This window comes from Suncus etruscus, chromosome 5 (assembly GCF_024139225.1).
Source record: "Suncus etruscus isolate mSunEtr1 chromosome 5, mSunEtr1.pri.cur, whole genome shotgun sequence".
NCBI lineage: Eukaryota > Metazoa > Chordata > Mammalia > Eulipotyphla > Soricidae > Suncus > Suncus etruscus.
The window spans coordinates 140,546,130-140,559,279 of record NC_064852.1 but is presented as its reverse complement, the minus strand read 5'-3'; the positions used below and the strand labels follow the sequence as shown (position 1 = coordinate 140,559,279).

Below are 13,150 nucleotides of genomic sequence, written 5' to 3'. Positions count from 1 at the left end.
TTATAAAACTCTTTTAGTTATCTCTTCAGGCAACTTTATTATTGCTTGTGTCTTTAATATATTTATCAAATCATGAAAGGCTGTGTTAATTTACCACATTGCAAGTGGATTATAGAAGAGAAGGACAGTGTAGACTAAAATGGCCAGTTATAATTAATTTATGGTTGTAAGGCTAAATAAACTATGTCCTTCCTAAGGAAAACAACTTTGCTCTCATAAACTAAAGTAAATAAAAGGTGAAAAAAGGCTAGGGATATAGTACAGTTTATATCAACACTTGCCTTGCTGTGATTTATTTGGGTTTATTCCCTGTCACCTCATAGTTTCCCTTAGGCACTTCCAGGATAGTTATCCTTTAATACAGTCAGGAGTTTCCCCCTGAATGCGCTGGGTGTAGCTTCAAACAAACAAAAACTCATCCTGGTTACACCATTTGGCTTGGGAAAAAAGTACAATTATACAGAATATTGTTTCATTTGATTGTTTTAGAAAGATAATTATTAATACTATCTTAAGCCATGGTAAGAGATAGGAAGAAATAAATTCAACAGAATAAATTGCAAAAGTTTTATTTCAGTCATGCACAATGCTTTTTGCAACTTTTCATTGTCTATTCATGAATTTAGAGATAAAGACATCATCTGCTTGTAGTAAGGGTAGTTAACTATGATCTCTGGCCATTATTAGAGCTTCACATATATTTCATATCTCCTATTAACAAATGTTTGATCCCACTTTATAGTAGGATCTTGTGGCCCTAAGCCTGGAATGGGTGTCTATAGATAGCTGACTATACAAGACATCAAGGCTAACCTAAGACAGGGCTTTGAGGGATTTCAACCTTATCTAACAGGGGGATTACAATAACACTTCTATGGCCTTTAAGCAATGAGAGAGCTAGACCATTACTTCTCTTGGCATGCAATGCTAATGATATACTCTCTGAGATTTGCTTCAGTAACCACCTGCTCTTCATTCAAAATGCTTGTATTCAGGCCAGTTCATGGGATGATAGGTAGTTCATTTGCCTTGCATACAATTGACCCCAGGTTTCATTCTTGGTACCATGAGCCCCGCAAAGAATAATTCCTGAGCACAAAGCGAGTTGTAAACCCTAAACACTGCTGGTTGTGGACCTTGCAGTAAGAACTTCTCCTAACGGAGCCATTTACCCAAAAAGTTGGTTTTGGGGCCACACCCTGTGATGTTCAGGGGTTACTCCTGGATATGCGTTCAGAAATTGCTCCTGGCTTGGGGGACCATATGGGACACCGGGGAATCAATCCAAGGACTGCTCTAGATTGCGCTAACGCTCCTCTACCAATTTTCTTCTTTATTTAAATGAAGTTATTGTTGACCACTGTAGTGGTAAAATTATGGCTCAAGATGTTCTGAGCAATAATGAAGTGCTAGGGTGTCTGGCATGCCTGCTGCCAACTCGAGCACCCAAATGTTTCTTGAGGCTACTGGAAGTGATCCCTGAGTGAGAGCCAGAAGGAAGCTCTAAATACCAGCTGTGGCCCAAAACACACGACCCATACAAACACAAATATAAATAAATAAATTCTGACTCCAGAGTTACTTGATTTGTACTTGTTTTTTATTTTATTTGTTTGTAAACATTATGGTAAATATAATTTTATTAGAACTGAACCACAGGACTTTTATTTCTCTGCTTTCACAAAGCAATGGGAAACTGACTTACAACTGAAACTGTGTACCCCCAATTTTAGTTATTATGTATCAATATGCAGAAAATTAATCACCTTGATTTAGTTAAAAATATGAAGTCTTCCTTTATCCTAGGCTTCATCCTAGGACCTATACAAAATCATTATCACTAACGACAGAAGACTGACCTTGTCAAACGCAACTGAACAAAACTTGTTTTCAGGACCATATAGAGAGACATTGGAATTAATCAACCAACATGCCTGTAGTTGATTTTTTTTACAGTATTATTCATGGGTGAAGACACCTTATATCTCTTAGGCCAATAAAATTTTCTTTCTTATGTCACCAATGTTTAATGTGCCTATGTAAAAAAAAAAAAGCCACACTTGCCCCCCCCCCCATTTTTTTCCTTTTTTTAATTTTACTTATATTCCAGATAGGGGCACCTGCTTTTCCATATAACCACAGAACTTGAATCATTTTGTTCTGTCTCATATTTTTATGTATTTTTTACAAATTGAGAAAAGAAAAGAAAAAGTGGATGGGGCTCAGGGGCCAAGATTTCTCAGGAATAATTGAGTGAAGAAAAAAAAAGTAATTTAAAAATACCCAAGCCAGAGTAAATGAAAACAGAATCAAGAACCTCAGACTATAACAGGCTAAACACAAAATGGACCTGTTACACTAGTAGACCATGGGCTAGGGGTGGAGGTTTTGGATGCATGCTGGGAACTATGGTGCAGGGAGGTCAACACTGGTGGTCTGAATGGCCCTAATTTACTATCACTAAACACCTAAAATACAACTGTAATTCACAATGGCCTCATAAAAATAAAAAAAAATAAAGTCAGAAATGAACTGGTAGCAACCTTCAATTTTACTCATAATGTTTTCCAAATTCTTCAGAAGTAATGAGAAATAATTAATTACCTAAAATCCTAATATCTAAGCATAATATTATCTAAAATAAATATCTAATACATTTAAAAATTATGAAGTCTTTTTTTTAGATTTCTTTTCTTTTTTTATGTTATACCTGGTAGCACTCAGGGTTACTCCTAATTCTGCTCTCAGAAATCACACCATATGGGATGCCGGGATTCGAACCACTGTCCATCCTAGTGTGGTGTCAGGAATCAAAGCTATTCACTAGAACTTCTGTAGTATCTCTCAGTCTTCAAGAAAATGCCATTCAAATTTAGAAGCATAAAACTATAAATCTGTGTATACAATTTATTGGTAAATTTTCTAACATGTTTTGTTATTTTTACTAGAAATATTTTAGGTTATTTTATATTAGGTTATATTATATTTTAGAAACTTTTGATAGCATCTTTCCAGAAATTAGAAAAACCAGAATATTTTGACCATTTTCTTAAATCACTTCTAGTGGTACACTTGAGAATAATTCAAGTTTTTTAATTCCTAGTTTTCATTATACAGAATCCTCTTTATAATTCTCACTAAGTTGATGAATTGGGGTAAGAGAGATAGGTTAGCAGGTAAGGGAAATTGCTTTGTCTTCAACTAACCCAGGTTTGATCTCCAGCATTCCATATGATCCCTTGAGCCCACCAGAACTGATATCTGAGTGCAGAGCAATTGTAAAGTCTGAGCCCTACAAATTGTAGTTCCCCCAAAACACACAAAAAATAAATTTATATTTTATTTACATGTATGGACTTTTGATGAATATAATTCTGGCACAGAAAAAAACAGAAGGCAATAACAAAATAAACAGAATCAAAATGAGTTAAATATTAAACACTATTATTTCCCTTTATTTAGATTTTAATATACTTAAACTTTAGAATTGCTTTAGTATTACAGAGCTCACATATATGCTGCATATAGTTCCCATAAATTTATTGCTTTTACTGAGTGGTAAATGAATATCAGCATATGCCACCAGAGAATGGAAGAAAACATGAGAATGTGATACATGTAGCTGTGTAATATATAGTTATTTTTCCATTTGAATCATTATTAAGGCAAGGTGTTTTTAACTTATCAGGTTAGATAAAAATCAATGACACATAAAATTGGAAATAGAAGTAGATGTGTTAAATGGGAGTTTATGAGAATGAATGAATTAAACTCCTCTACATGACTTCAAAAATATGTGAGCTTCTTAAAGTGTGTGTACTGCAGCCTGAAGACAAATAATGGCTAATATTGAACTTTCTAATATACTTTCCAAATCATCATGTTTCTTCATTAGTCACTTGTTTATTTACAGTGTGACCTGGCTTGATTCCTGGTATACTTGGAAACTGACTAAAGAATGGATATTTTTTAATTATTATTATTTAGAAAGATGGTATCCAAAAAGCAAATGTTTATTTGTAAAGCAAACTTGAAATAAAAAATAATTTACGAAATTATTTGTTTTATTTTGTTTTGGCCACACCCAGGAGTATTCAGGGCTACTCCTAAATTTACACTCAAAATCCTCCTGGTAGTCTTGGGGAATTATATTGGTTGCTGAGGATAAAATCCAGTTTGGATGCTTGTAAAGCAAATGCCCTACTAACTGTTCTATCACTCTTTCATAGTTACTTATTTTTTTTTTTACCAAAAATAGGAGAAAACCTTTTTAACAAAATCAATTTTCTTATACTTTTATTTTGCCTTCTAGGAATTTGTTTGGGTTTCCACATAAAAAATATGATGAGATACTATTTTCCTTAGAGATAGGACTCTACACCCACAAAGAAAGTCACAAAATGTAGGTACAAAACTTTAGAGCCAGGAGCACACAAAGAAAAATTTTGTCGATGATGCTGCTGGGAAATGGGAAAGCCCCACAGAAAACAATAACATTAGGTAATACACAAAATTTTACCTCAACTCATAAAAAAAAACAAATATTAAAAATAGAGGGATTAAAGCTTGGAATAAGACCTGAGATCATAAATGCATAAGAGAAAGCATAGTAATAACAAACAAAACTACTTGAATAATAAATGGGCAGTGAATCTAATTAGACACTTGCCTAAGAAAGTAAGGCATACAAATAACTAATAGGCATATTAAAGATATCAGTCATTCATTTTTATTAGGGAAGTAGTAATCAAAACACCAAAGATAAGACTTCACCGTTGAGGACTTCTATAACTCAAAATAATTTAAGAAATATTTAAGTGAATGCATAGAGAAACAAACCTTTGCTTTCTGAGGGAATAAAAACTGGTGGAAGTTTTACATCAAGTTAATTTCTTACTGAGATATTTACCCAAAAAAAATCATAAAAATTTTTAAGAGAATTACATGTTTCTGCTTAGAGTAGTCTTAATTATGATTTAAAAGAATGTAAAACAATGTAAGTGCCCATCAAAAGATGATTTGATGAATATATTATAGTCTAGAAAGCCACAATGGGATGCTAGCCAAATGTTACTTTAAAAATCATCCAATCCTAAGATTGCAACCATATGGATGACTTAGACAGTATTACTCTTAGTAAAACATCATATGCAACAAACACCATTTGCTTTTACTCACTGGTGGCATAGGAAATAGCAAAGAAGCATCTATACAAGAAACAAAGCAAAGACCAACATAAGAAAACCATGTTGAAAAGAAAGAGAATGGGTGAAAATAGGTGTGAGCTGTTTAGTGAAAGAGAGATCTGAAATCAGAAATCTATACAGATGTTGGTTTTTAGTGATACATCTTTGACATTTATATAATGTTATTTTACAATTTTTCTTTAATTTAAAAACGTTTACAATTAGGGCTGTCAAGTATAAAAGCTTATAAGTATATTTATTTTATTTTATTTTAATTTTTATTGTGGCCAAAGTGAGTTACAAATCTTTCACAGTAATATTTAAGGTACATAGTGACAATGAAGAAGGGGGTTCTCACCACCAATGTTGTCTTCCTTCCATCCCTCTTCCCAGCATGCATCCCACTTCTCCCTCCTTTATCCCCTCCCCATGGTAGTGTAACTGATTCCCCACCCGCCACCCCGTACAGTTTGTTGTAGATTGAGTATAGATTCTATTGTTGTTGACTTTGGGTTTGGTGTTCAAGTCAGATCATTTTTTATTTCCACTGAATGTTCATGTGACTGTCTAGACCTGGTATCGTCCATTTTCCCCCTCAAATTATGAGGCTGAGCAAGATGATTTCAGTAATGTTGGAAGTATAAGAAATTAAAAGAGAAAAAAAACTTGAAGGAATTGTCTAGGACAGTGGTGTTATAAATATCAATTTAGAAGAAGAAAGGGGAGAAAGGAGAAAAAGGCAACAAAGCAACACAAAAGAAAAAAATAATGAAGCCGTAACAACAAAAAATACAAAAAAAAAAAAAAAAGCAAAGAAAGAACAAACAAAAACCGAAACAAACAATTATAAAAGACAAGCAAAAAGGCTGGAGAATAGCATGGAGGTAGGGTGTTTGTCTTGCATGCAGAAGGACAGTGGTTCTGATCCCGACATATGACAGGAGGGATTTTGAGCGTAGAGTTAGGAGTAACCCTTGAGCGCTGCCCTGTGTGACCCAAAAACAAACACCAACACACATAAAAAAGAATAAAACAACAACAAAAAACAAAACAAAAAAAAAAGTAAAAAAAAAAAAAGCCCCAAACCAGCAATGTATTGATTTTATTTTTATAGTAGTATCAGTTTTATTAGTGTTTTATGCTTGCATTACAACTATACCATACTCACTTCATAAATGCTAGAATTCTTCCATCCATCCACAATTAACACGAAGTTCATTTCTATTCCCCCAGAGTAATTTAAATATAAATCACATTATTGGAAACTTCATTTTACCTATCATTATTTTGTCACTTATAGAGTATGGATTATTGTAGATTTATAAACATGTAGATATGTAGATGTATGTGAAGCTTTAATCTTGATCACTAATCATTAGGTAGTAATTTTAAGTGTCAAATATTTGGCTGCTAAATAAGTTGATTGGGAAAGAAAGAAGAAATATTCATATGAGAAAAAAATTCTTTGTCCCTCTTTGTTTTGTTTTGTTTTTGTTTTGTTTGAGGTCACAAGTGGCAGTGTCCAGGGGTTATCTAGCCTCTGTGCTCAGAAATCACTTCTGGAAGGCTCAGGGGACCAGATGGGTTGCTGGGAATCAAACCCAGGTCTGCTGCATGCACAAGCAAACTCATTTATTAGTATGCTATCACTTTATGACATATGTGTGCCTCTATAGCTAAATTTACTTGATATTCACCAGTTGCAAATGGCAGCAAACTGCAATGGTTCAATTTTTGTTATATAAGAATATATTCTATTCCATATATATATATATATATATATATATATATATATATATATATATATATATATATATATACCATAGTTTCTAACTGAGCTCAAGAGAAAATGATTTTGGGTGGGAAATGGGATGATGAGGTGGAGTAGTGGGCCCTCTATGCTCACACAGTCCTACTGGTAACAGTATTGTAAATACTATATCTATTAATTAGAATGAACCCTAGAAGCACAATAAAATAGAACTGGATGCTATCCATCCTGTCATGTGCTTAGAATATGATTTTAGAAAGTCACATGCCTCTTACTACTTTGAGCCATAAACAAAATTACAACATTAATCATGCACATTTTACATTGAGAAAACTTGACAGGAAAGAGGCTTAAATACATTCCTGAAGAGCTCAGGGCTTAGGAAATGCTGAATGTTAATAAGAACAGTGTGCCTAAAACATTGGAGAATTTCTATACCTGAGTGGAAACTATGATCTCAATTTCTATTCAAATGCCTTTGTTGATCATTTTCCTTACCCTTAATTAACCCCAATAACCACATCTGGATTGATGGAGTTTCCTAATTAGTTCAGAAGAAAATCTATTCCTAGGCTTTCTCGGTACTTGAATTTGTCATCTCATACATCCTCAGCCATCTCAGGTGCAGAAGCCTGGGACCCCAACAAGTACTACATCCAGATTATTATAATGTAATTAAATGATCCATAGACATTAGCACAAGGTCACAAACACAAGGAAAGAGAACTGGACAAAAGTGAAGCTTAAGTCTACAGAATGGCCTGCATCTGTTTAAAATAGAAACCAGGCCAGATTTCTAACAACTGAATTCTACAGAAAAATATTTAAGGTGTTTCTATGAGTAGATCACAAACCGGGAACATAAAACATTGTTCAAGTCTTGTCTCCTCTACATTTGCACTCAACTTTTAGTTGCTTCTCCACTGTCAAAGGAGTTATTTTAATCCTGCATTCTCAACATTGGTAATTTGAGGAAACAGTTGCTTCATGATAATCATAACTATGGCAATAAAGATTATCATCTTTAAAGAAGATAAAATGTGAATTAGGAAACATTGTAGTTCAATATTTTATGAGACTATTCACTTTAACTATAAATACAGAAGTAGTTATTGCTTAAATGACAATATTTCTGTAAGTTGGGAGATAGGGAGATCCTAATAATATACAGTGAAAAAAACAACATTGTTTGGAGCCTAAATCAGCCCAAAGGCATGGAGAATTTTGAGATAACAAACTTGTTTTAGGAGCCCAGAAAACCATTAAAAGGCAGAATTGCACGCCCAGAGCATGGCTGGAATCCTCTGCAAAGGCAGTGTTGCTGGATCCAAAGTCATGCTAAGAATTACAAAAGATTATCATCAACAAGTCTTGATAGTCTTAGCAACAGAATTTGGAGGAGTTTGGGAGAACTGTATATGAACATATTTGGCAGAAGAAAAGTAGATATTTACTACCATTTCTTCTTGAGACCTATATCTTACATCATGGTTCATTGGTTATGTCTTTTCTGAGATGTGTATTTCCTTTTTTTTTTTATCCTTTATCCTCTTTGTTCCACATATATAAAGAGATGTTTATTTTCTTATTTTAGGGTACCTTTCCACATTCAGACTAAATAGTGCAGATGTTTACTCCTCCCCCCCCCAGGAGAAGTTTGTATTCTCTCCTGAAAACATACTCCCATCTTTTCTTCTCTATGTAGGTCATAAACTTGTTAACTCTGCTATTTGTCTCCTCACAATTTTTTTTTATGTGAAAGAAGTTTGGAACTAGGAAAACCAAATAATGATTTAGGACTGACTTTCCTTTTCTGAAAAGAGAAAGTACTCACTCCAACTTGAGATCCATGACTTCCTGGGAAACTGGGTGCCAGGGATCATTTCCCATCCTGCACCAACTAAGGAGAAACCAGGCAGAGTTCGAAGACAGCCATGTGGCTGGTGAGTTATTAGGTCTGTAAGTGCAATTGTTTACAACACAGAGTAATTCTAGACTTTTGCAGAAAATTCCTTGGGTTACTGAAGTCCATAAAGAAAAAACAGCAGATTTCCTTCTTGGAGGCTGTCATCCCTCACTTCCAGCTTCACATAAGCAATCCTAGAGTCACATCTTCCATCATCAACAATATCATTCATTATACATTTAATATTCATAATTATGATAATTTTCTACGTTTTACCAAAACAAAACTACACAGCCAATTTATAGCCAGGTGCAGAATGAGAATTTAAAAAACTATAAAAAATGAAAAGGAAGTTTACCTATTACTTTAAATATTAGTTTTCTTATTCTTCCTGCCTGGACAATTTCTCATGTACTCTTAGTTATATGTAAATCATTTTAGTAAACATTAATTATTTGTATTTTACTTGACCTAACATTTAAACTTCGTGTATGTTTTCTCTGGAAATATGCAGTTTTATACATCATATAAAACTTTATCCCAAGGAAAGATGATCTTGATTCCAAATAAGTGAAATAGAAGTCAACTTTCAAATTACAATGTAATGGAATTTGACAACTGCCTATAACATAAGCTTTCTATGAGGTGATCAATGTTGAGAAATACACAGTTAATAAAGTATTACATTGAGCAGAGAGATATATGAAATAAAATATAGAAAGAGAACAAAAAGCTAGTGCAGGACAAAGGGACATGCCTTAAACTCAGCTGACCCCAGCTATAGGCAAACATTATGTATGGTTCTTTGTGAATAGAGTCAGGAATATACTCTAATTGCCTGGATGCTCCCCAACAAACAAAATATAAAGAAGTGAAGAATTAAAAGTTTTCCAAATAAACTAGCATTAGTGAAATGAGCCTATTAATATATTAATAACAAATAATGCTGATTTTACAATTAATAACTGGATCTGTGATCATATAAGTATATAACCATAAACATTTTTACAATCATAAATACGTAAATAAAACACTTCAGATTCAAATAAAACAGTGAAAAATATTTTAAAATTCTAGAAGCAAAATTTAAAACATTTTGACAATGTATTTTGAAAATGTATTTCTCATATCATATCTGCTAACTTTAGTCAATGCCTCACACAATTGTATTAACGTTAACAATTAGTTCACTTCTGAATTTCAAAAAACGTAAAAAGCAAGTACTGTTAATTTCAAAGACGAAAGAATGTATCATGGTGATACGTCTATTTTCTGAACTTGTCCTCAATATAAGCTACTCCCCACATACTCAGAGAACTACTTTAATAAAATAAAATTAATTTCAAGATACTTTGCTTCAAAGTCAGATTTTCATATAATTTATTAAAATCTATTGTGAACAAAGATGTGTATGTAAAATGTACATGTAAAGTATTTCTTTTCAGTTTTTATAACAACCTGGTTTGTATGAGGTACTTCCAAGAAAGAAATGAGTCAATTCTGTATGATTTAGAATTCTTGAGATTTTTTTATACTTATTTGTAAACAAAAAATCACATTGTGTGAAGGCATTAGTTTTGGGAACAAGATTTACTAAACACAAGAAAACGTTTTGTGGCTTACAATCTTGTACTACAAAATATATTTCATTTTTCTAAAGTTCAAGTTCTCTTTATTGAAGAAAAATGGGAGGCATATGTTAACATTATAGTAAGGGTCAAATGAGATGCTGCTATATATTGAAGATCCCAATAGACCCAAAAGACAATACCTCAAGGTTTAATAAAATAAAACTCATTCACCACTATCAGTGGCTTTATATGCTAGAAGATGGAATGGATAGACAGCGGACTTACTATGTGCAATATAATGGAGTATAATGGAAGAGTCTTAACCACATCTCAATTCTGAGTTATTTCTATATTCCAAGAATTCTACTAGATGCCTAATTGTCAGTGGCTAATATTTTTAAATATCATAGTAATAAAATAGTTATTACTGCTGCAATTCTTTTTATAGATGAAAAAAACATATTTTTGAAAAGCAAGATAACTCAAAAATGACCTGGATATAAACACAAAGGCACTCTGTGACCCTCATAGTTCCTAACTTTTCCACATATTTGCCCTGGAAAATACTCTCTTCAAACAAAGATAGATGTGGGACAAATTTGGGCAAGAAGTGGAACCCCAAGTTTGCTAAAAGTAGAGACATGAAATGAACTAAATCTACAAACTAAACTACAAACTAAAACCACAAACAAAGCAAACTAGAGCTACAGACAGCACTGCTTCCTAGAATTTATGCTTTGAGTCTGAATGAAAAGTTAAACTAAGAATATTACTTCCTGTTGTTAACATTTTTTGTTATTTCTTATTTCAGTTCTATAAAAGTCCTTAATTTTTAGGTCAGAGAGAGCATAGGGATTAAGGTTTTTGATTTGCATACTATTTGACCTGAAGTACCTAAAGCACCTGAAGTAGGGATCTCTGAATAGTAAGCTAAGTATGTATGGCTCAGTCCTGTACCCCTTAAAAGGCCTTTTATTTAAAAAAGAAATTCCATCATTAATAAATGCATTTAACTGATAGCTCATAAGATGAACTGGGAAAAGTTCTCCTTGTTATGAAAGAACAACATTAAGCTAAATATTTGTTTTATTTGATTTGTGGCTATACAAACGTTCTAATATTCTATTTAGTAGGAAATATTTTGAATAAACTATGGAAAATATTCATCTTGTTTTTATTATTAGAACATATTACCTCATTGGAAAATAAAAGACTTTTTATATTATAGGTTACATCTGCATAAGTTTTCCAAATTTTGAAGTAGAGTATAAATTATGTATATTTTTTAAGGCCAGAGAATTAGTACATCCATTAAGGTACTTGGATAGAACATAGCTGACTCAGGTGTGAACCCCAGTATCCTGGATGAACCCGAAATACCACAAAGAGTGATTTTTGAGTAAAGAGTTTAAGTCAACCCAGAGCACCACCAGGTATGCCTGCCCCCCTCAAAACAAAACAAAATAAAAAAGAAGTTAAACATATTATTTGAACTACAAATAATATTTCAAATAAAGTAAATATAATGCATCTGACTATATCAATATCTTTATAAAATATTAAAAATGGTTATTTACACACTGTTGTAAAACTAAGAATAAATATTGATAATCACTGAGTGAATGAATGATGACCTAAGGACCTACATATTTTACATATGGAAGTCTTAAGAAAATGTCCTCATTTTCTCAAAAGATGTTTAACATATTTTGTCATTTAAAACATTCATTTACAAAGGTTAAGTTGACACTTGTAAAATTTTCACAATTAATTATTATTCTTGCCCTCAAAACATGAAATGAAAAATATTACAACTGATTATTTAGATTATATGTATTGTATCAATTCTTTTGAGTATTATTATTTATTTAACTTATCTTATTGAACCATGTGTATATATTTAAAATTGTAAAATATTATGAATATGTGGTTGGAAATTCTGGAAAGTCATCTTTTATAGAATATAAAATTTTTATTTTCTCTAAACTCACAAGTTATCTCATTTATAAAGTCTATTGCACTGTCTATCCACTTCTTTCAGTCATTTGAAACCCTTTTATAAGTATGCTTGCTTGAATGAAATAATTGAGAAATTAGTAGAGATTGCCAAGTTGGAAAAAAATTAGAATAACTAATGTAAAGTAAATGGAGAAATTGAACAGATTCTAATAAACAAAGGGCATGTAATCATGCAACTCCATGGACAGTGACTACACATACAAGCAAATGAAAGCAGCTGACCACGTACCCACACACCTTGGCAGAGCTGCACTCCACACTCGTCGGCCACCACCAAGACATATAATCTCTGATGTCCCTTCAAGTCGATAACCAGATGAACAGGAGAAGGCCAGAGTGTCACCAACACCAAAGCTAAACCCAACTCTGCTACCATATTGGGGAATCCCAGGATCTTCACAAGGTTCAAGGTTATATTCTGTGAGTTCAGAGGAAAAGGATAAAGAAAAGGTAACCATTTATAGAGTCAATTTCTATTCTATAAATAGAATAATTCTAAGGTTAAGTCAAATAATCTAAGAATGACTATGTGACTTACAGGAACATGCTAAGGTTACACCAATTTTTTTGTAAAATATTAAACAGTCTTAAAATTAGTATTTTTGTGTGAAATAAAAAACACCTGTAATCTTCTGTGACATCAATTAAAATATAGCTTTGTCTTATTTTTTCTCTTTACAAATATTTATATTTTATA

At 32.6% G+C, this 13,150-nt stretch overlaps 1 protein-coding gene across 1 annotated transcript in view; it reads right to left on the bottom strand.

Moving 5' to 3' along the window:
* CSMD3 (CUB and Sushi multiple domains 3) overlaps positions 1–13,150 on the bottom strand; it is a 1,236,222-nt gene that overhangs the window by 408,736 nt on the left and 814,336 nt on the right. The window contains exon 22 of the mRNA XM_049773958.1: positions 12,683–12,871. Coding sequence (XP_049629915.1) covers positions 12,683–12,871 — 189 coding nt within the window. The remainder of the gene's footprint in view (positions 1–12,682; positions 12,872–13,150) is intronic.